The sequence below is a fragment of the Hemitrygon akajei genome, chromosome 12 (genome assembly GCF_048418815.1).
Source record: "Hemitrygon akajei chromosome 12, sHemAka1.3, whole genome shotgun sequence".
In the NCBI taxonomy this organism is placed as follows: Eukaryota; Metazoa; Chordata; class Chondrichthyes; order Myliobatiformes; family Dasyatidae; genus Hemitrygon; species Hemitrygon akajei.
Genome location: NC_133135.1, coordinates 21,891,323 through 21,916,542, shown reverse-complemented (window position 1 = coordinate 21,916,542; position 25,220 = coordinate 21,891,323). Strand labels below are relative to the sequence as shown.

At 42.7% G+C, this 25,220-nt stretch overlaps 1 protein-coding gene across 3 annotated transcripts in view; it reads left to right on the top strand.

The window, feature by feature from the left end:
• bcar3 (BCAR3 adaptor protein, NSP family member) overlaps positions 1-25,220 on the top strand; it is a 201,241-nt gene that overhangs the window by 33,839 nt on the left and 142,182 nt on the right. The window contains exon 1 of one of the 3 annotated variants that reach the window (XM_073062709.1): positions 9,327-9,460. The exons of the other annotated variants lie outside the window; for them this stretch is intronic. Coding sequence (XP_072918810.1) covers positions 9,371-9,460 — 90 coding nt within the window. The 5' untranslated portion in view covers positions 9,327-9,370. Of the gene's footprint in view, positions 1-9,326; positions 9,461-25,220 lie in introns of those variants that run through there. 3 annotated transcript variants of the gene reach the window in all.

Sequence of the window (25,220 nt, the reverse complement as noted above, 5' to 3'; positions counted from 1 at the left end):
TGGGTTCATTGACCAGTAGCACACTTTAGGGCAGGTGCAGAGGAGATTCACCAAGATGAGTTTTGTGGAGTCAGAGAGCAGTCCAGCACAAACGCAGGTCCTTCGGCCCAGTGAGTCTGCGCTGACCACAGTTCCCACTCAGCTAATTCCTGCATTCGGGCCATATCCCCCCCCCCCCCATGTACCTGTCCATTTGCACCTACCTGCAGAGACTGGAAAGTCACCTTTGGAGAAAGGATGGTTGAGGAATAATTTAGTAGAAATGTTTGTTACAATCAGCCTTGATTAAGTAAATAAAATTACTAACCAGGGGACATCAGTTTAGGATATCCGGCAAAACGAACAGGGAAATGAGAGGAATTTCCTTTCTAATGTTACAATAGGTTATGGAAGGCAGAGATGGTGCACATTTATGAGAATTTGAGATTTTCAAATTACTCATATCTATGGGAGAGTGAGTTAAGTTGGAGATTGTCTGCCTACACATGAAACTTAAAGAAGACTACAGAAATTCCATCAGATTGGAAATGTTCTTGATGAAATTCTTTTGAAAAGCCTTGATGGTCAATATGGAAGTTTATACATTTCTGCATGAGCCTTAAATAATCCCTATATACAGCGCCAAACCTGTCCATTACTCACTCCATTACTAGGAACACAGGAAGCATCCTTGTTTAGTTTTTGATAAATTTGTAGCGTTAGCTTGTTTGTTTCAAGGTCATAATATGGCAACAGTTTATCAGCCCGTCCAGTCCTCAACAATAATATTGTCTAATGTGTAATTTTGGTACTGATAAATAGTGTACAGTATTTGCTGCCAGGGTCACATTTATTGTTCATCTCTGCTTATGTGGGATAAAAGGAAGGCCTGGTTTAAAGCCAACTGAACTGGTGCCTGAATCAAGAGAAAATCTGCAGATGCTGGAAATCCAAAGCAATGCGACACACAGAGACACACACACAGGAACTCAGCAGGCCAGGCAGCATCTGTGGAAAAGAGTAAACCGTTGATGTTTCAGGCCAAGACCTTTGCAGGACTGGGAAAAAAGATCCTTCCTCCCACCTCATCTTTTTTCTCCAGTCCTGATGAAGGGTCCTAGAGTCCCTCTGTCTCTCTCTTTAGCATGGAACAGGCCCAATGAGCCAAGCTGCCCAGCAACCCACCTAGCCTAATCACAGAATAATTTGCAATGACCAATGAACCTACTCACTGCTACATCTTTGGACTGTGGGTGGAAATCGGACCATCTGAAGAAGCCCACAAGGTCACAGAGAGACCACCACCTATCTCACTATCTCACCACCACCTCCATCAAGTGACTAGTCAGGAATTGAGTGAGTTTCCCATATTCCCACCAGATGAGGAACAAGTCTGGAATAAAGAGGTCATGATTACCGAGAAATTATTGATGGTCATTAATGAAGCAGATAGATCTTCTTCAGAGAGGACCTATTTTCTTTCCTGTTAGCCTGAATATGTGATGCAAGTCCCACAGATGTGCCTGATTCAATTGCCCTCTTGGATGGTCAGACAAAGCACTTAGCTCAAAGGGCAGGTATGAATGGATTTAAAATGTTGGCTTGCTATTAATAAGGTTTAATTGAAGTGATTCAAACTCGCTGGGACACATTGAACTTGCCTGAAAAGGGGTTGCTAAAGTGGCACTCGTATCGCTCAACTCACACCTTTGGTAGTGAAATCCTGCTGCATGCAAACTCCAGGGCCTTGTGTGTAACAAAACTGACCAAGGCTACCTTTCTAAAGTTCTGCCAATTCATAACTCAGAGTAGCTGTGGGAGGGACAAGGTTACAAAGACTGGTGGACTAGAGGGCCGACTGGTGTGATGACAACAGAAGGAGGTTACTTGAAGACGATTAAGGGTCAGGGCTGCTGGGGCAAAGGATAATTTTGGTTTACTTCCCTTCATAGTCTGAAGCATTGAGTATAAAAGTTGGGGTGTTGTGTTGAACCTGTACAATCCAGTGGGTGGATTATTCTGTACAGTTCTGGTCGCCACTCAACAGGAGGGATGTGGCAGCAACATAGCGAGTGCGGAAGTGATTCACCAGGATGTTGCCTGGGATGGGGATTGTACATGTAAGAGGAGATTGGATAGGATAGGCTTATCAGCATATGGGCTTCCATCTACCAAAATTAAAAGACCTGTTCAAGGCTAGAGCGAAGAAAAGAGCTGAAAAAATTACTGCTGACTCCAACCCCCCTCAGCAATTACCTATTCACCAAATTGCCATCAGGGAGATGCTACAAGTCCATCACCACCAGGACAACATGTTATCTCCAAAACTTCTTTCCTGCAGCTATCCAGCTTCTCAACAAACCTCACTCATGTAATATCCTGACAGTCCCTGCACAACATCAGTTAAATGGTCTTTCCTGCTGTCCTGTTGATAATTATTGAATTTGTTTTTTATGTTCACCTTTGCACATGTGACTGTTCTGCTAATTGTTATTTTTTTAACTGGGAGAAAATTCAGGAATCTGAGATGCAGAGGGACTTGGGAGTCCTTGTACAGAACACCCTGAAGGTTAACTTGCAGGTTGAGTCAGTGGTGAGGAAGGCAAATGCCATGCGAGCATTCATTGCAAGAGGTCTAGAATACAAGAGCAAGGATGAAAGGCTTTATAAGGCACTAGTGAGGCCTCACCTTGAGTATTATGAACAGTTTTGTGCCCCTCATCTTAGAAAAGATGTGCTAGCATTGGAGAGGATCCAGAGAAGGTTCACAAGGATGATTCCAGAAATGAAAGGGTTATCATACGAAGAATGTTTGATGGCTTGGGTCTGTACTCGCTGGAATTCAGAAGGATGAGGAGGGATCTCATTGAAACCTTTCAAATGTTGAAAGGCCTAGACAGAGTAGATGTAGAAAAGATGTTGGGAGAGTCTAGGACAAGAGGACACAGCCTCAAGACAGAGGGGCGCCCTTTCAAAACAGATGCGGAGAAATTTCTTTAGCCAAAGGGTGGTGAATTTGTGGAATTTGTTGCCACATGCAGCTGTGGAGGCCAGGTCATTAGATGTATTTAAGGCAGAGATTGAAAGGTTCTTGATTGGACATGACATCAAAGGTTACAAGGAGAAGGCCGGGAACTGGGGTTGAGGAGGAGAGAAAAAAAGTATCAGCCAGAATTGAATGGCAGAGCAGATTCGATGGGCCAGATGGCCTAATTCTGCTCCTATGTTTTATGGTCTTTTGTTGATTACTCGTGGCTGTTTACCCTATCGTCTTGTAAATTGTTTGTTGCTGTTGTATTGTCTGTTGTGGCGTCCTGTGTTTTATGGTTGGCACCGAACCACAACCAATTCTGGTGTGTTCCACGCACTGGCAATGAAGTGATTCAGATTTGGATAGTCTGATTTGGGGGAGTCAGAATGGCTTTGTGCACGAGAAGTCGCGTTTGAATATTTCAGTTTTTTGTTTGAAGAGGTAACCAAAAATGTAGATATGGGTAGGGTAGTTGATGTTGTCTATTTGGATTTGAGCAAGGCCTTCAACTAGGTTCCGCATGGTAGGCTACTGTAGAAGGTTAGGTCCTATTGAATCCAGGAAGTGCTGGCTCAGAGGTGGGCTGCAGAGGGTGATTGGTCAAGGCTGTTTATTGGAATGGAGGTTGGTGACTCATGGTGTGCCCCAGGGATCAATGTTGGGTCTTTTGTTATTTATATAAATGATTTGGATGCAAGTAAACAATGCTAATCAGTAAATTAGTGTCGGATCTGGACCTGGGAGGTGTTGTTGATGGTGGAAAAGGTTATCAAAGATTATAGGAGGATTTTGATCAGTTTGGGAAGTGGGTTGAGGAGTGGCAAATGGATTTCAATTCAGGTACATTGAAGTGATAAATTCTGGAAAGTCAAACTTGCAGAGGACATGTATGATGCATGGGAGGGCAGTAGAGAGTGTAATGTGACAGAGGGACCTAACAGTACATGTGCATAGTTCATTGATTGGAAGTGGTAGTTGGGAAGAGGAAAAGATTGGAAACAGTAGTTGGGAAAGTGGAAATAGAGATAGTGGGTGGGATAGAATGGGTGATTTGAGGGGCAGGTGTCATTCAGCAGGCAGTTAGTTGGATGAGGGCTCTTGGTAGGTAAATTAACCTCATCGGGTGTGATTTGAATTGAATTGGCTTTACTTCTTACATCCTTCATATACATGGAGTAAAAATTTTTATGTAACTTCTCCTTCTAAATGTGCAATGTGTAATTTATAGTACTTTATAATAAATAGTATGTACAACAGGACAGTCATTATAACATAGAAATACAATTGTATCAGCATGAATTAATCATTCTGATGGCCTGGTGGAAGAAGCTGTCGCGGAGCCTGTTGGTCCTGGCTTTTATTCTGTGGTACCGCTTCCCGGATGGTAACAGCTGGAACAGTTTGTGGTTGGGGTGACTTGGGCCCTCCAATGATCCTTTGGGCTCTTTTTACACACCTGCCTTTGTAAATGTCCTGAATAGTAGGAAGTTCACATCTACTGATGCGCTGGGCTGCCCGCACCACTCTCTGCAGAGTCCTGTGATTGAGGGAAGTATAGTGATGCAGCCAGTCAGGATGCTCTCAATCGTGCCCCTGTAGAAAGCTCATAGGATTTGGGGACCCATACTAACCTTTTGAGGTGAGAGAGGCGCTGTTGTGCCTTTTTCACCACACAGCTGGTATGTACAGACCACGTGAGATCCTCAGTGATGTGTATGCTGAGGAATTCAAAGCTGTTCACCCTCTCAACCCCAGATCCATTGATGTCAATAGGGGTTAGCCTGTCTCCATTCCTCCTGTAGTCCACAACCAACTCCTTTGTTTTAGTGACATTGAGGGAAAGGTTGTTTTCTTGACACCACTGTATCAGGGTGATGACTTCTCTGTAGGCTACCTCATTATTATTTGAGATTAGGCCAATCAATGTAGTGTCATCAGCAAATTTAATTAGCAGATTGGAGCTGTGGGTGGTGACATAGTCATGGGTATACTGAGAATAAAAGAGGGGGCACCTGTGTTGAGGGTCAGACAGGCAGAGGTGAGGGAGCCCACTCTTGCCACCTGCCAGTGATCTGACTGGAAGTCCAGGATTCAGCTACACAAGTCAGAGTGAAGAACAAAGTCTTTGAGCTTCCTGACAGCCTGCAAGAATTATGGTGTTGAATGCTGAACTGTAGTCCAAGAACAGCATCCCTTTCTCCAGATGTGTAAGGTCTGTGTGTAGAGCTGTGGCTATTGCATCATCTGACAATCGGTTGAGTTGGTAGGTGAGGGTCCAATGTGGGTGGTAGCAAGCTGCAGATGTCGTCCTTGACCAGCTTCTCAAAGCATTTGCTTATTATTGAGGTGAGTGTGACAGGACGCCAGTCGTTCAGACATGTTACCTTGGTCTTTTTGGGTATAGGGATGTTTTGGTGGATGTTTTGAAGGAGGAGGGCACTCTACACTGGGAGAGGGAGAGATTAAAAATGTCTGTAAATACACCTGCCAGTTGTGCCTCGCACACTCTGAGTACCGGTCCTGGGACGCCGTCCGGTCCCACAGCTTTGTGACTGTCCACTCGTTGGAAACACCTGTGTATTTCAGCCTCAGCGAGGACCAAGCTGCCAGTCGCTTCAGTGCCTCTCTTCAGGGGCTCGTTACTGGCGACATCAGATCGAGCGTAAAAAAAGATTTAGCTCATCTGGGAGAGAGGCAGCGATGTTGGAAACTCCACTGCGTTTAGCTTTGAAGACTGTGCAGACCTTTGATTGAGCAGCTGATGAGCTGTTGAGTCAGAAGCCAGTGGAGCCACGGTTGGAGAGCTGTCAGTCTTCTCTTTTCCACATACCACTAGGCTCAAGGACAGCCTTAACCCCATTGTTGTAAGACAATTGAATGGTTTCCTAGTAAGATGGACTCTTGACCTCCCAATCTACATCTTTATGACCTTGTTAATTGTTTCCTGGCTCAGCATTTTCTCTACAGCTGTTATACTTTATTCTGCATTGTTATTGTTTTACCGTGTTCTACCTCAATGTACTTTGCAATAATTTGATCTGTAAGATAAGATTTTCATTGTACCTCGGTAAATGTGACAATAATATACCAATGTCAAGGCAGCAGGAAATGCACTTGGAAGACTTGCCAAGGAAAGTCAGAAAGCCTCCACCCTCTGTGTGTTGTGTGTAGTAAGATTGGGTTCCTACTGACAACCCCTGGCAGTGGGCAAGGGAAGATTGAGTCCCTGTTAACAGCAAAGCAGTCTCATCTAGGAGATTGCTTGGAGTTTTGATGTTTTGGTGTGTAGACTCCATATACAGGTGTCCCCCTCTTTACAAATGTTTGCTTTACACCACTTCGCTTTTACAAGAGACCTACATTAGCCACCCATTTTCGTATTACAAAGAGGATTTTTGCTTTTACGGAAGTATTTCCCATATAAATTAATGGTTCTTCGCTTTACGCCATTTCAGCTTAAGAAAGCTTTCATAGGAACTCTCTGCCTTTGTAAGGGTGGGGGGAACACCTGTATGAGAATTATGTGATGCAAAGCACACAGTGTATCCTGTTTCTCAACACGTCTCGGGCCTGGTGGCCTCCAATTTCACACACAATGTACCCAATAGGGCATTTCATAACATTGAAATGAGGCCCTGAGAAACATCATGCTCCAGGCCATTAGGTTTTTACAAGAAATTTAGTTGCCAGGTTGGGATTAGCACTTGCCTCATCTGTGGGTGGGACATTATTAAGGAGGGACAACCAACCCGTAAGGCGAGGGAGGACCCACGCTGTTCGAGTCCACATCTTTATTAATTTATTTAGTGACATTACTGGACAATAGGATGGACACAGAAAGAGTAAGTACCAATGCTTTTCTGCAAAAGCATTGATTCATAGTGACAAGTGACTTTGATTGTTACTGATTCACCAGAGGGCTTCTGGAGAATGCAGTTGGCATTATTTAAAATATAATACCGCAAATATTGAATATTTTCACAGCATGAGTCATTAATTTTATTTCTGTTTCTCTGAAATGCAAGTGTTTGCTGGTATTATCTCTAAAACCCATAATCTGCATCTGGTCCCTCTCTGCCTAATAATGCCAGCAATGGAGTCTAGTGGTGGTTATGGGATGAGGAATTTACTGCCTCCCTGGTGAGATGTAAAACAGAATTTGTTCAAACACTCAGTAAAGGCCAGGCATCATCTGTAGAATGCGAAACAGAGTTAAAATTTTGAGGCTGGTGATGACTCTGACTCTATCCAACAGCTGCAGTTTTTGTTTCAGATTTTCAGCATCTGCAGTATATTAGATATTCAATCTATAGTAGTGAGGTATAGAAGGAGTGAAAGCACATAGTCTTTTTCCCATGGAGAACATGTTAAAAATAAGGCATATTATTTATTTATTTGTTTGTTTATTTGTCTGTCAGGCTCTTTATTTATTTCTTACATTCAAGGAATGTACAAGTAATGAGGAAGGGAAATGTGGGAGGATATTGCCCAGACACTAAGATTGTATACATTATTGTTTTGTATACTTCTATATACAGTTAGATACAATGTACAGTCAGATATGCAATCGGATTGATGTGTATTGATCAATCTGATGGCCTGGTGATAGAAACTGTCCCCTGCCTGTTGGTCCTGGCCTTAATGCTGCAGCACCGTTTGCCAGATGGTAGCAGCTGAAACAGTTTGTGGTTGGTTTGGCTGGAGTCCCTGATGATCCTCTGGGCCCTTTTTACGCACCAGCTGCTGTAAATGTCCTGAATAGAGGAAAGTTCACATCCACGGATGTGCTGGGCTGTTGGCACCACTCTCTGTATTGAGGGTAGTACAGTTCCCCTGCCAGGCGATGGCACAGCCAGTTAGGATGCTCTCAATGGTGCCCCTGTAGAAAGTCCTGAGGATTTGAGTCACATGTCGAACTCCTTCAGCTGTCTGAGCTGTTAGAGGCACTGCTGTGCTTTTCAATCACCACATAGCTGGAGACAGGTGAGAGGTTTTACCACAGAGATTGTTTCATCTGGTTGCATCACCAGCTGGTATGGAGGTGCCAATACACAGAACCAGAAAAAGCTGCAAAGGATTGTAAACTTGGCCAGCTCCATCATGGGCACCAGTCTCCCCACTATCGACAACATCTTGAAAAAGGTGATGCTTCAGAAAGGTGGCATCCATCTTTAAGGACCCAGGACAAAGATATCAGAGGCAGCAGCTTCACCTAAAGGTGGTGATGCGCATTTGAAATGCGCTGCCAAAAATAATGGGTGAGGCAGGCACATTAGCAGCGCGTTTAAAAAAAAGCTGTCTAAACAGGCGCATGAATATGAGTGATTTATAGAGCTATTAGGACAAGCTCAACGGACATCACTATCAGCATGGCTCTGTTTCCATGTCTCTCCCTCTGCCTTGGTTAAATAGCTTTGAGACTGTACTTAATGCTTGTACATTACCAAGAGTAAGATAACCTTTACAACCCAGTGGGAAATGATGAATATACTCTGATTCAACAGCAGTCTGTTGAAGGAACTCGGTGGGTTGATTGGTGTCTGTGGGAGGAAGTGTTGTACCCGTCCCTGTTCTTCCGCCAGTCCCTACTCTAACTTTCTCCTCTATCATCTGACAAGTGTATGAGCAGACAGCCATGCTGCCACAGTCTGTTTGTGGCTCCCTCATAGTTGTAAGTAAATTTATTATTAGAGTACGTACATATATTTCACCATATCCTGAGATTCATTTTCTTGCGGGCATTCACTATAGGTGCAATAAAGCACAACGGAATCAATGAAAAGTTGCACAAAAACAAAGACGGACAAACAACCAATGTGCAAAAGAAGACAAACTGTGCAAATCCAAAGAGTAAATAAGAGATAATACCGAAAACAAGAGTTGTGGAGTCCTTGAAACTTGAGTTGATAGGTTGTGGTATCAGTTCAGTGCTGAGGGGAGTGAAGTTACCCACACTGGTCAGAAGCCCGATGGTATGGGACTGAAGGCTCCTGTGCCACCTCCCCGATGGCAGCAACAAGAAGAGAGCGTGGCCAGCATGGTGGGGGTCCTTGATGATGGATGCTGGTTTCTATGGCAGCACTGCTTGTAGATGCAGAATAAGCTGCCTTTCTTCTCTGCACATTGCTGTTTCGTGCTGTGGGAATGGAGATTGGATCAGACCTTTCAGTGAATGAAGTAAGTGTTCCAAATGACTGAGTATTTACAGCCCAGATAAGAGAGAAGAGCCCTCCTTCCTTTCACTTTCATATCGCAGAATGTGGTTTTAGTTTCTTCACCTCGCTCGTACTGTAAGTATCCACTTCCCTTCCCTGGTAACAGAGCCTGGAGCTGGTTTGGGGAGGGCTGGACGCACCTTTGATGAAGCATTTCCCCATTTCCAAGTGGCTGGCCCAGCTGGGGCTCCCCGAGTACCTGAAGCTCTTTGATGAAGAGTATGACGGAGTGGAGGTGAGTGAGAGACTTGGCTGAAAATTAAAATCAATCTCCAAGTAGGACAGTAAGTCTTAATAAGCTGGTAAGGAAGGCGGGCTCTGTCGTGGGCAAAGTACTGGAGAGTTTAACATCGGTAGCTGAGCGAAGGGCGCTGAGTAGGCTACGGTCAATTATGGAAAACTCTGAACATCCTCTACATAGCACCATCCAGAGACAGAGAAGCAGTTTCAGCGACAGGTTACTATCGATGCAATGCTCCTCAGACAGGATGAAGAGGTCAATACTCCCCAATGCCATTAGGCTTTACAATTCTACCGCCAGGACTTAAGAACTTTTTAAAAGCTATTATTAATGCTTTTTGAGATAGTGATTTAGATGCATATCATATTTTCTTACTGAGTTAAGTATTGTATGTAATTAGTTTTGCTACAACAAGTGTATGGGACATTGGAAAAAAGTTGAATTTCCCCATGGGGATGAATAAAGTATCTATCTATCTATCTATCTATCTAATGAGCTGCAAATAAAACCTATTTTTGCTAATGTTAAGTGGTCTGAGAGGTCCATCAGAGTTTGGTCTCCACCTGAATCCAGGACTGTTGGAGGCTGAAGAATATAGACTGTCTTGGGGTTAGAGACCTAGACAGTACTATGGCTGTGTGGGAGGGGTGGGAGGGAGGAATAGGGCTTGTTTTGTTGCTTATTGTGTTCTGTGTTATTCTGCTGAGCGTGCTGGGTGTGCAGTGTTGGCGCCAGAATGTGTAGTGACATTTGTGTGTTACCCCTAGCGTACCTCCCGGTGTGTTGGTTGGAGTCATAGAAAAGTACACCACAGAAACAGGCCTATGCCATAAACCCTCTATGATCTAAGTAGCTGGTTAGAAATGAGGAATGGGTTCAAGATCTGCTGGGTTTTGGGCTCTCTTTCAAGGACTCTTCAACTCATGTTTTTGATATGTGTTGCTTACTTATTCTTATTTCTGTATTTGCACATTGGATGTGTGTCCCATTTTTGTGTGCAGTTTCTCATTAATTCTGTTGTGTTTCTTTATATTTACTGTGAATGCCCACAAGAAAATGAATCTCAGGATAGTATACGGTGACATATGTACTTTGACAATAAATTTACGTTAACCTCTTTGCACGTTGAGCTGTCAATCCAGGGACAGAGACGATAGGATGAGGAAAGAGTTATTGAGTCCCTGGTGCAGAAAGTTCACTGTTCTCCTTGTAATGCTGCTAGGAGTATCTTGCACTGTGCAACTGCCTGGCATTCTGTGACTGGATTCCCTAATGCTGGACACTTCTTCTCAATAGCATGTTTAAAAATCATCTTGATTCTGAGAAAAATTCGGTCCCATTTAAAGAGAAATGACATCCAGTGGGAGAGTGAAGTATACAGGTTGAAACTTGGAGCATTTTGCTTTGAGATTGTACAAAGTGAAAATTGTTTTATAAAACTTTTAGTGGTTCCATGTTTAAATCCTCAGATGCATTAATGTCCTGGAGTTTGTGTATCAACTTTAGGAGATTTGCAACTATGTTCAGATTTATTAACACTCAGTATCTAAGGTCATCTTCTTGGCCTTTCAGTTACTCATCCAAATACAGTTAATTAGGCCTGAAGTTAACCCAGGGCAGCTTCTTATTTGGGACAACTCTTAAAGAACAAAAACTACTCAAGAAAATTGCTGGGATTCTCTTCATTTATTTGGGATACCTTGCCACTTTATTGGGGCAGGAGACTGTTGCCAAACAGGTTCTAAATAGTCTCAGTCACGCAGGCTTGTGTGGCCATTTTGACTTCACACCACACTTAGAGCGAACGGTTTTTAAATAGAGTCAATTGTGTGTGTGTACGTGTTTTAAAAAGTGGTGATTTTTGCCACTGATAGTTGGTGAGCAATAAACAGTAAGACGATTCAGAACTGTTTTGCTCACTGCAGTTCCAATCATTTGGTGAGCCAAAGGGCCTGTATTGTGCTGTAGGTTTTTCATTCAGGCTTGGAGATACCAGAAATGGCCAGGAGTGAAAATGAAATGATTTCACTACTCCCAACAAGTTAGGAACTACGAAAAATTTGAAGGTATCGACAATCATCTTGAATAATACAATGAAAATGAAGATTTGGAGGATGCAGTTGTTGAGAGTATTGTATGAAGGCAGTCCGTTATCTGCACTAGGTGTCTGTGTTGATTCTGTTCATTGCGTACACTGGATGAATTTCTCTGTCGATAACTGTTAGGAATTAATATACTGCGTTATAGTACTGTAGTACTATTGGTAGTGTTCTAGTTTGTTCTGAATTTCTTTTAAATACATAATTTGTTACTCCATTAAAAATATATAAAAAAGACAAACTATTTCCATGAAACTTGCCAATTAGAGCATCTGCTTAATTGGGCCACAATGTACTGGTCCCAGTGCATCCCAATGAACAGGAATCCACTGTACATTTCAAATGTGATGAGGTCCTTGCGCAGGATTAGAAAGGGAGAGATAGAAGTTGACCTATGAGGGACTGACACAATTTCACTATTCTCACAATAATACTTAAGGGTTATATACTGGTAATACCTACCAGTTTGAAAGAAAAGATTATTGCTGAACTTCATACTGAGGATGCAGGAATAGTCTAAGAGTTGCAAGAAATGTTTGCCTACTGGCACGAAGTTTCATCAATGATGCTGAATAATTGGTAAGTAATACAGTATTTGTTAAAATTGTAGTTGCAAGCAACTCAAAAGCTTATCTGTAGTCATGGCCCCTTCAATGCTTTCAGAGTCCATATAACTTTTTGTGATTGCTGGAAATGCTGATTGATACTAATCAATAGTCATGTAGATTATATTTGCTGTTCTATTCAGCCAGCACAGTAGTGTAATGGTTAGCGTAATGATATTAAAGTTCCAGCAATCTGGTTCAATATTGCTGCTGTCTGTAAGAAGTTTGTACTTTCTTCCCGTGACCGCATGGGTTTCCTCCCACATTCTAAAACTACAGGTCAGTAGGTCAATTGGTCACGTAGGTGTAATCGGGTGGCACGTGCTCATAAGCTGGAAGGGCTGTTTCCAGGTTGTATCTATAAATAAGCTTTAAAAGAAGACGGATTGTAATGCTTGGATTCACGTCCCATGACTGAATGTACAGTAGGTGGCTTGTGATCTGTTTATATGTCACAGCTTGGAATTAATAGATCATGGCTCTCAGATCTGGCTGATTGTTCGAAGTGCATATACTATCAAAGTATGCATACATTATACAACCTTGAGGTTTGACACCTGACAGGCAGCCACAAAACGAAAAAATCCTAAAGAACCCATATTTTAAAAAAACTGTCAAACATCCAAATGTGCAGAGAGAAAAATAACATCATGCCCATTTAAAAAAAAGCCATTAAAAAAGACCATCAAACACCCAATGTGTAGAGAAAAAGTTCTTGCAAACTTTATGAAATGGAATGGCATCAAATATGACCTTGCCTCTCCATGACATCAAATGGCATGGATGATGGATCTTTCAGAGTAACTTAAGCTCACAAAGTTGCGGAGTTATCTGAAACTCGACTTGAACCATCCTCTCACTAATCACCTGGTGAAATAGAGTACAGTTTCTGTCCAGCTGCTGAGCTCCTGATGAAGAGACGACTGATGATGCACTTCAATTCTGATCAACCAAATCTGCTTTCTGTAATTGAAGCTGTTGAATGAAAAATACCTGTAACATAACGAGGTGGAATGCAAGTTCGAGCAAAACAAATGTAAACATTCTTGGCCCAACTAGCAATTTGAGCTCTCGCAAGTAGGGGGTTGGAGGGATGTAGGAAGCGAGATAAAGTTTGCAGAACCAACAGATTGAATGGAAACTGGTGATGAAATTTGAAACTGTTCAGGTAAATCAATTGATCTCTTGCTAGAGATGAATCAAGTTAGCATGGGCAACTCTCCATCGCGACGTTGTGTGTGGGTTGAATCCACAGCAGGTTTCAACTCATGAAGAACTAAACCCCAAGTTCAAGTCCAGGGAATTATTTTTAAAAACCTGTAAGTAGTTGCTCGCAACAATTTGTAGACTTTCGTTGAATGTGAATGTTGATAAATGTTGCCTTTTTAAAAAAAAAATAGCAGAGTATAGTGGATGAAGATGCTTAATGTAACTTTGAGTAAATAGAATTCTTTCTATATCTGTGCAATGTTCCTACATGGAAACAATGTAATGTTGTCAAAGACAGACTGGAACATTCAGTTTGCACCATTAGGTTTGAGACTCAACATTGGAGCAGCTTGTACAGTCCTGTGAACCTCCTACAGGAAAAATCCGATAACCCACTATTCGGTAATTGCGCTCTCTTGAAACTTGCCAGTTTTGCTGAAACTTGATTGTCCTGCTGTGTAATATTTCTGAAGTGAATTAAGTGTGAAATATTAATTAGAATCACATTCATTAACCTGAAAAAAACCTGTTAGTGCGACACCCCCAAGGTTCAAAGTAAATTTATTATCAAAGTACATATGTGTCACCACATAAGGCTTTAGATTCATTTCCAGTAGAACAAAGAAGTGCAATAGAATTGATGAGAACTACACACAAAGACCAAGTGTAAAGAAAAACAAACTGTGCAAGTTTAAAATATATAAATAAGTAAGTAAACAATATTGAGAACATGAGTTCCATAAACTGAGTCCATAGGTCACGGAATCCATTCAGATTTGAGGTGAAGTTATTCAAGTTGGTTCACGAATCTGCTGGTTGTAGGGTAATACTGTAACTGTTCCTGAACCTGGTGGTGTGTGACCTGAGGCTCCATTACCTGCGTCCTGATGGCAGCAGCGAGAAGAGAGCAGGTCCTGGGTGACGGGGTACTTGATGAATGTTGCTCTCTTGTGGCAGCATTCCTCATAGATGTGCTCAGTGGTGGGGAGGGATTCTCCTGTGAAGGACTGGGCTGTATCCAGCACTTTTTGTAGGCTTTTCCATTCCTGGCCACTGCTGTTTCATACCAGGCCATGATGCAACCAATTAGTATGATCTCCACTGTGCATCTTTGGAAGTTTGTCAAAGTTTTAGATGATGTACGGAATCTGTGCAAACTTCTGAGACAGTGGAGCTGTTACTGTCATTCTTTGTGATGGCACTATCATACTGGTCCGAGGATAGATGTTCTGATAGATAACACCCAGGAATTTAAAGTTACCTACCCTCCCCACTTCCGATCTTCTAAAGAGGACTGGCTCATGGACCTCCGGGTTCTTCCTCCTGCAGTCGACGATCAGCTCTTTATTTTAGCTGATGCTGAGGGAGAGGTTGTTGGGGCACCATTCAACCAGGGTTTTCAATCTCCCTCCTTCATGCCAGATTAACAGAAACACAGGATGCAGGAAATTTTGAGCAGCATACACAAATGCTAGAGGAACTGAGCAGGTCAAGCAGCACCTATGGAGTGGAATAAACAGTCAATGTTCCAGAAGAAGGGTTCAAAATGTCGGCTGATTATTCCCCTCCATAGATGCTCTTGAGTTCCTCCATCATTTAGTGTGTGATGCCAGATTAACAGTTCTAGCGAGTACAATATAACCCCTCAGAAAGATTCTGTTGTACCTTCACGATGCTCATGAGAACACTGAGGTGGGTGTGAGGAGAAGAAAGCCATTGTCTCAGCAATCAGAATCGGTGTGAGTCTGGGGTCAGATAGGATGCTTTGATTGTAAAGAGTCTGGTTCAGTCTGCGAGGATGGTCAGGAGAGGGATGGCATTGATGTCTAGAGAATGGGCTTAGACAGAGGAAGAAACTGACGCTTTTGATCTGGACTATGTTTAGCTGGGGGAAATTTGAGGCCTAGTCAAGACCGGATGCTAGAAAAACAATATGACAGGATAGAGGCTGTGGAAGGATTAAGGAAGACAGTGACAAGGTCATCAGAGCTCAAGTATCGAGTAACCTGTGTCTGAAGGTGTTGTGGCCAGGAGGCAGAAGCCAGCCAGAATATAGGGATAAGTTACTGCATTGGTCAATGCCTAAAGTACTTGCTGGCACCTGTGCTGAGTTTCTAAGTGCATTACTGTTAAATGGTGAGGTGTTGTGAAGATCTGTCTCTTCATTTTACGGTGATTTGAGTGTGGGGTGAGGAAAAAATGTAACCACTTTTTCCCTTTGCCCTGGAGGGATCGCTGCGCAGCAGATTTGTTGTTGAACTTGCGCATAACCTTCTTTCATCCCTCAACTCTGTAGTCAGTGATCACTACCAGCATTTTGAGATGCTGAAGGTACAAGAAAGTAGTTTGAGAAATATTGATATACGGATGGATGTTCTTATAGACCATTCACTGAAAGGAAACCTACAGCGTAGAAGGTATGTATAGTGCATCATAAAGTCTGAATGGTACAGCAGCGAATGAGGCCATTCAGCCCACTGGGCCTGTGCTGACCACTATGCCTATCTATGCTCATCCCATTTGTCTGTAATAATTTGTCTGTCATAATTCCATACCTCTTAGTCAAACTGCCTTTTAAATGTTGTTCTTGCCTCATCACTTCACCTGGTAGCACATTCCAGACACCAACTACTCTTTTTGTAAAAAAGTTACCCCTTAGATCCTCTTTAAAATGTCCTCCCTCTCACCTTAAGCTAGTTTCAGACATTCTCTAAAATGCTTGAGTTTTAGATGCCCCTACCATGGGAAACCAACACAGGCTTGGAGAGAATGGATAGCCTGTGTATGTTTTCTATGGTGATATGATAGGAGATATTGTATGTGCCTCCTATGATCAGAATCAGAACCAGGTTTATTATCACTGGCATGTGCCTTCTGGCCTCTTTTACTCCTGAAAAACCACCCCAGCTTGTTCAATCTCTCCCAATAACTCAAGCCCTCCTATTCAGGTAACATCATTATGATATTTTATGAACTATCTTAATTTAATTACTTCCTTCACATAGTGTGCAAACACGAGGAAATCTGCAGATGCTGGAAATTCAAACAACACAAACAAAATGCTGGTGGAACACAGCAGGCCAGGCAGCATCTATAAGGAGAAGCACTGTCGACGTTTCGGGCTGAGACTCTTCGTCCTGACGAAGGGTCTCCGCCCGAAACATCGACAGTGTTTCTCCTTATAGATGTTGCTAATGTATTGTGCATAGTTTTGTTCTAGTTGCCTAAAAAAATATATACTTGCCATTAGAGGGGGTGTGTAAAGGTCTGGCTAGCTAGGTGGGACAATGGTATGCATGAATAGCAGGAAATTGGCTTGACTGGCTGATTTCACTTGTCAAACTCATAGAGTATGCAGGGTATCATACAGGCTGAGGTGCCACATCTAAGCTAGTCCCAATCGCCAGCACTTGGCTCGTAACCATCTAAAATCTGTGTACCTCTCCAATTGTCTTTTAAATGTTGTCATTGTACCATTAGTGATATAAAACCAAAAATTAATTGATTTTAAACTACTTCCACCAATGTTCAAATAGATGTTTCTGAAATTCTGAAATATATTTTTCCTCCCATGTGATTTTCTGACAATACAAGAAAATTGGTCAGATTCTCTATCCCAAATGTCTTTCACCTTATTCTGATGCTGTGACTCCTCATTACAACATCCCCATGGCCTCTGCCCCTTTTTCTACTGAATTAGAAATATCATACCCCTGCCTATTAACTGCACTAGAAATACTAACACTTAAAAAAAAATTCTGCTCAGCACAAAAGAAAAATATCATGCATACCACCCACACTTGGAACAAATTCTGGAATTATTAAGCGCGCACGTGCGCGTGCACACACACACACACACACACACACACACACACACACACACACACACACACACACACACACACACACACACACACACACACACACACACACACACACACACACACACACACACACACACACACACACACACAAAAACACACACACACACACACACACACACGAATTGACAGAGGGAAAAATCGGTTATGATATTAAATAGGTGAACTGGCTTGATGGGCTGAATGGCCTCTTCCTGCTCCTGTTTGGAATCAGCAGATTGCTCAAGTGTTGATTGGGACAATCCAGCCCTGTCTGGCCCCTGATTCATCTTTACGTGTTCAGTGTTCAGTTGCCAGGAAGTACCCTGGAGCTGATGAGCTGTGTGTCTAGTTCGGCACTAATTTGCTGCAAGTGAAATGAAGGATTAAGAAAGTTAATAGAGCATAACACTACATACATTCTTCTATTCTGGTTCACCGTTCCACATTCCCTGGTGGGCTCCCATGGTGCAGTGACAACCCAATCTTAAAACGAAACAGCTCATTTAGAGTGGTTTAAAATATGTGAGTAACAAAGTTATCAGTGCACCCTCTACTAACAAACTGTATGAGAAATATCATTTCCTTAATTATTCATTCTTTTGGGAATATTCTACTCTTAATTAGTTCCTGTTCAAGAAATGCTATGCCCTACCCATTATAGACACTACAAAAGTCATATTCCAATGCATCAAGAATACTACTTAAATAGTAATTATGTTTTAGATTCATCCTTTGCTACTTCCCACAGTGGAAATTTAATACCCTAATTACTAATGCTCATGGGACTTCATTCCATCTATTAGGAATATTGCTTTCTAATTACTCACCCCACAGGAATATGATACCTAATTACTAAGTGCCCCTTGAATTTAATGACATGATTAGTTACTGAACTAGAAACATCATACCCCTGCCTATTAACTGCACTGGAAATACTAACACTTTTTAAACTTTCTGCTCATCTCAAAAGAAATATCATGGATACCACCCACACTTGGAACAAATTCTGGAATCATTAAGTACTGTACAGATGCATACACACGCACACTCACACACACACAATAAAATCACAGCTAATCAGTGACTGCACTCACAAATTCACCCTTGGAATTAATGGAACTGAGCATTTCCTCTGAAATTGCAAAGTTCGTGGAATTGATTTAGTACGTACGTGGTTATTGCGCAGCTCAGATCGACAACGCTATCTAATCGGAGTTCATTGATTAAAAGCAACGGCTGTGCAAGCAGCCTGAGAAATGTCAAACTCCCTCTGTTAAATCCTTTTATTTCCAACTATTCAGATAAGTATATCTTAATTTGAAGATGTAATCTAAATTGCATTGTGCATAGTTCAATATGATTCATTGTCACTGAATTTATGTACAGTTAATTACTTGTACCTTTGAAAGGACCTTCGTAACCTGTACAAGAAAGTACAGTTGGCCCTCCGCATGCGCGAATTCAACCAACCGCGGATCGCGAAAACCCGAAGTGCTCTTCCAGCGCTTGTTGTTCGAGCATGTACAGTCATTTTTTTCTTGTCATTATTCCCTAAACAATGCAGTATAACAACCATTTTACATAGCATTTACATTGTATTAGGTATTATAAGTAATCTAGAGATGATTTAAAGTATACGGGAGGATGTGTGTGGGTTATCGTGCATCGGGATCGAAAAAATCGGAAGTTCTCTTACTAAGTAAGTCGGAACAGGTACATCGGTATTATTTAGCGTCAGTTAGTCAAACGTTTGTCTTAGTATATGGTTTACCTTTTTATGCATATGAAACACTTAAGAACGTATGTTTCAGCGCCGGGCTCGGGAACGGAAGTTCTTGGGACTCGGGACAGATCGCTCCCGAGTGCGCTTTCCACCGTGCCGGGTTGACATGAAGGATCAAAAACTCAAAACCCAATAATTAAACCACTGCGTTACTTGGTAATAACTGTAGCTTTCATCAGGGCAGAGCCTTTCTCACTTTATCCTTTAAAATTGTTCCAATCATTGACCAACTGTAGCCTAACGCTTTTCCAATGACCGATGGCTTTTCACCTCTTTCCGATCGCTTTATTATTTCCACTTTATTTTCAATCGTGATCGTGATTATTTTCGTGAACAGAAACACTGCGCATTCAGAGCTCTGGCGCTGGGTCCTAATGTCCACCGCATCGAGCCAGGTCAAATAAGGTCTGGAGTTCTGCTGGGTCCTAAGGTCCACCGCATCGAGCCAGGTCAAATAAGGTCTGGAGTTCTGCTGGGTCCTAAGGTCCACCGCACCGAGCCAGGTCAAATAAGGTCTGGAGTTCTGCTGGGTCCTAAGGTCCACCGCACCGAGCCAGGTCAAATAAGGTCTGGAGTTCTGCTGGGTCCTAAGGTCCACCGCACCGAGCCAGGTCAAATAAGGTCTGGAGTTCTGCTGGGTCCTAAGGTCCACCGCATTGAGACAGGTTGAATAAGGGACTTAAGCATCCGTGAATTTTGGTATCCACGAGCGGTCCTGGAACCAATCCCCTGCGGATAAGAAGGGCCAACTGTACAGGAGCCTTGGGTCCCACACCACCAGGTTCAGGAACAGTTATTACCCTTCAATCATCAGGGTCCTGACCAGGGTGGATAACTTCCCTCACCCTGAGGGAATAGGGTGATTGCACAACCTATGGACTTACTTTCAAGGACTCGACAATAAATGTTCTCAATATTACATTACTATTAGTGTTTTTTCATGTATTTGTGGTTTGTCTTTTGCAGATTGGTTGTTTGTTAGTCTTTGTGTGTAGTTTTTCATCAATTCTGTTGTTCTACTGTGAATGTTTGTAAGAAAATGAACGTTGGTGTTGTATACAGTGACATATATGTACTTTGATAATAAATTTACTTTGAACTTTGAATAATTTTAATTCTTCAAACACCAACCCCTGTCTGCATCCTCTATCCCAACATTTATTCCCATGGGCTGTTGGTTGGTGGTCAATTCCAGTGGCACTGACTCAGAATCATAATCAGGTTTAATATCAGTGGCATATATCATGGCATGTGTTGTTTTACGGAGGCAGTGCGTTTATTTATTTGTTTATTTTGTGATACAGCGTGAGGAGGCCCTTCTAGTCCTTTGAGCCACACTTCCCCAACAACCCCACAACCCCAATCAGCATTAATATATTTAGTGCAAAAAGAGAGAGAGAAAGAACTGCGGTAGAATTCATGGGTTCAATGCCCATTCAGAAATTTAGTGGCAGATGGGAAGAAACTGTCCCTGCATCATTGAGTGCCTTCAGGTCCCTGTACCTCCTTCCAGATGTTAGTAATGTCATAGGTGATGGGAATCCTTGATGATGGATGCCACCTTTTTGAGGCTCTGCTCCTTGAAGATGCCCTGGATACTACGGAGCCTTGTGCCCATGATGGAGCTGACTGAGTTTACAACCTTCTGCAGCTTTTTCTGATCCTGTGAGTGGCCCCTCCATACCAGACTGTGATGCCACCAGTTAGAATGCTCACCATGGTACATCTGTAGAAAGTTGTGAATGTTATAGATGACATACCAAGTCTTATCAAATTCCTAATGAAATATAGCCACTGTTGTGCTTTTGTAATTGCATCAATACGTTGGGCCCAGGATAGATCCTCAGAGACATTGATACCCAGGAACTTGATACTGCTCACCCTTTCCGCTGTTGATCCCTCGATGAGCACTGCTGTGTGTTCCCCTTCCTGAAGTCTACAGTCTTATTGACATTGAGTGCTAGGTTGTTATTGCAGCACAACTTAACCAGCTGATCTACTCACTCCTGTCGTCACCTCGTCACCATCTGAAGTTCTGCCAACAACAGCTGTGTCGTCAGCAAATTTATAGATGGTGTTTGAGCTGTGCCTAGCCACACAGTCGTGGGTGTAGAGCCATTAGAGCAGTGGATTAAGCATGCACCCTTGGTGCACCAGTGTTGATTGCCAGCGAGGAGGAGCTGTTACAGTACAGACTGGTCTCCCGGCGAGGAAGTCGAGAATCCGGTTGCAGAGGGAGGTATAGAGAGCCAGGTTTTAGAGCTTGTTGATGGTGTTGAACACCGAGCTGTAGTCAATAAACAGCAGCCTGACATAGTATTGTCCGGGTGATCCAAGGCCAAGTGGAGAGCCAGTGAGATTGCATGCACAATAGACCTATTGTAGTAATAGACAAATCGCAGTGGGTCCAAGTCCCTGCTTATGCATGGGTTAGTTCTAGCTGTGACCAAAACACTTCTTCACAGTAGATGTGAGTGCCACTGGGTGATAGTCATTGAGGCAGCTCTCCCTGCTCTTCTTGAACACTGGTATGACTGTTGCCCTTCTGAAGTGGGGGGAAACCTTGGACTGCAGCCGTGAGATATTGAAGACGTCCTTGAGCACTCCCACAGATTATTTGGAAACCTACCGGGCACACCAAAAAGTGCTTGATGCCTTTTGAGGGTTCACCCTCTTGAAAGATGTTCTGACAGAGATCACAGGGTCACCAGGCTTCACACAGGTGTAGTATTACTTTCCCATTCAAAGCATGCATTAAATACACTGAGCTCATCTGGGAGTGAAGCATCACAGCCATTCATGATGTTAGGTTTCGTTTTGTAGGAAGTGACGTTCTGCAAGTTCTGCCAGAGCTGAAATGTGTCAATCAGAATTGCTTTTTTCGCTCTTAGAGTAGCTATTCGTAGGTTGTACCTGGCCGACTTGTACAGTTCTGGATCACCAGTCTTGATTCATAGCAAAAGGATTTGAGTACAGGAGCAGGGAGGTTCTACTGCAGTTGTACAAGGCCTTGGTGAGACCGCACCTAGAGTATTGCGTGTAGTTTTGGTCCCCTAATCTGAGGAAAGACATTCTTGCCATAGAGGGAGTACAAAGAAGGTTCACCAGATTGATTTCTGGGATGGCAGGACTTTCATATGAAGAAAGACTCCACTTGTGCTAGCAGTGTGATGTTCCAGAGCAAGTGGGCGCAGAGAGCTAGTATGGCCTTCCATGACCCAAAAGCCCAGGTGCCAACTGTTGCTGTGCTAACAGTCAGTTAATTTAGACTTGGGCCCATGTACATCTTGCTCCATAGTACCCAACAAACTTGCTAAACCTAACAAGTTAGAACTTTATTCCCTGAAGCATAAGAGAATGAGGGGAGATTTGATAGAGGTATGCAAACATGGGTAACGGGGTAGAGATACATCTCTACTAAAGGAGGTGTAGGGCACTCCTTCCGTCCACTAGCCTGCAGGTCACCCATGGGCAAGGTGTAGCACCTGCTTAGCCACTCGTTCAGGGTCATGTGAAGCCATGGTGGTGGATGGTCATATGAGCAGCTGGTGCAGATCACAAGTCCTGGTTATGTGACCACAGATGCCAGACAGACGATCTCTGAAGAGTATTGATTATGGCTCCGGTCGCCTGTCTTGTAAAGACACTGCCCTGAAGAAAACAGTGGCCAACCACTTCTGTAGAAAAATTTGCCAAGAACAATCATAGTTAAAGGCCGTAATCACCCATGTCATAGGATGTGGCACATGAAGATGGTACAGAACTATGAGTACGAAAGACAGGCTGAATACAAGCAGGCTTTTTTCACCCAACTGAGGTTGGGTGAAACTAAAACTAGAGGTCATGGTTTAAAGGTGAAAGGTGAAATGTTCAAGGGGAACATTAGAGGGAACTTCACACAGGGGCTGGTGAGTGTGTGGAACAAACTGCCAGCGGAAGTCGTAGATACAGTTTTAATTTCAACATTTAATAGAAGTTTCCAATACTACATGGATGGGAGGTGTTTGGAGGGATGTGGTGCAGATGCAGGTTGACGGGTCTCAGTGGAATAATAGATGGGCTGAAGGCCTGTATCAGTACTGTTGTGTTCTATGACTCTAAACACTTGGTGAGGGCTTCAGAATCCTTGGGAAGATTTCAAATGTAACGTAAACAGAAAATAAATTAGACATCAAATAGTGCCAGCAGTTTACTTTCTAATCTCTTTACTTCTGATGGCTTGCCGGGAACACTGTTGATGAGGTTATCTGTTATATTTAATTGCTGTCAGAATTTCACCTGATTGATTCCAAAGCATTTATAAATCCACGGCCTGGCTTTGAAATTAAGTTGTAGAGGTCAAACTGCAATTTATCCGAACAGTAAACAGCAAGACGTAACTGCTTGTGGTAATTTTGAAGAGAGCTATAAATGTCGTTTGATAGGGTTTGGACTGGAGCTGATGTGTGAGGTGGAAATGGTGACTCGTGCTGGGGTGGTGGAGGGGGCTGATGCCTCTGTATTTAAACCGTACTGATAGAAGCTGCCCTCTACTTCCTGCTGAGGTTTACCAGGAAGCTGTCTGGATTAGAGAGCATGTCTTATGAGGACAGGTTGAGCAAGCTCAGGCTTTTCTGGAGTGAAGGACGATGATGGGTGAGTTGATAGAGGTGTACAAGATGATAAGGGCATAGATTGAGTAGACAGCCAGAGAGAGACTTCTTCCCAGGGCAGAAATGGCTGATACCGGGAGCAGAATATTAATGTTATCGGGGGGGGGGGGGGAGTATAAGGGGTGATGGCAGAGGTAAGTTCTTTATACAGAGAGTGGTGAGTGCTGTTGTGTACTTAATACTTCTGTAATATTTGAGTAATCTTGTGTATATGGTTGGTTAAGCATTCTTGTTTGTTCAGGCAATTCATTACAGATTATATGTATAAATACATGCGTACGTCACGATGCTAACACATAATACCCACAACTCACTTAAAGTTAAGACACTAAGTTAGACTCACATTTCAGACTCCTGTGTCTTCCTTTGAATTAAATTAATGTTTTTTTGTTACAAAACATAACAGTGCACGGGACGCCCTGGCAGTGGGGCTGATAGGGGCAGATATATTAGGGGTACTAAAGAAACGCTTACATAGACACATGGATGATAGAGAAATGGAGGTCTGTATGGGAGGTAAGGGTTAGATAAAGGTCGGCACAACTTTTTATTTGTCACATATGCATTGAAACATACATTGAAATGTGTCTTTTGCATCAGCGACCAACACAGTCTAACAATGTGCTCAGAAGAAACCCATGCAGTTACAGGGAAAACATACAAACCCCTTATGGGCAGAGGTGGGAATTGAACCCTGATCGGTGATCGCTGGCTCAGACTGCTACACTCCCATGCTGACCATCGCTTACTGTGTGAATGGAGGTTCATTGACTTGTAGCGTACTATTTCAACAAAGGATTGAGTATATTCACACAACATCATTACCAGGTCTTAGGCTGTTCAATGGGATTGAGCATGCCTTGCTTCCAGTTGTGCTTTCTGAAGTGATTGAGGAAACCGGTAATCTCCTCCATAGATGGATGGATAGTCTGTGAGGTGGCGAGCTTCCTCCTGCCATTGATTACAGAGTTTCTTAATGCTCCTGACACCTGGACTTGAGGATCTCAGTACTAACTCCAGTACTCTTTCTCCATGTCAATCAGTCATGAATTCGGGAGGCAGTGGAGGTGTTTGTTACATTTTATTTCCAAGGAAGCTCTTAACCTCGTTCTTGAATCTTTTGTCCTCTCCAACTGATAATCTCTTCTCAAAGCAAAACTCAGCACAATGTGTCTGTTTCAGGGGTCACTGGTGGAAAATATCTCTCAATGATCAAACCCTCATACCTCAATCTGCAGAAACATTTGATCCAATTTTTTTTTGCAATAATTAATGATGGCAAACTAATTACTCCTTGAATTTGACACCAACTTCAGGATTTTCTCACGTATATAGATTTTAATGCTAAATTCCCAAAATTGCTATCCACCCAAGTTGGTGAAATTACTTGAACCAAGATAAAATTGCTATTAATAAACAAGTTGTATTGTAAAATATCCTTAACATGCTTTGCAATTTTAATGGTGTCTGGACACAGTCCAGCTCTATGGCGGAGCATTGTAATTCACTCAAATATTTTACAATAGAAGGGATTTTTAAATGT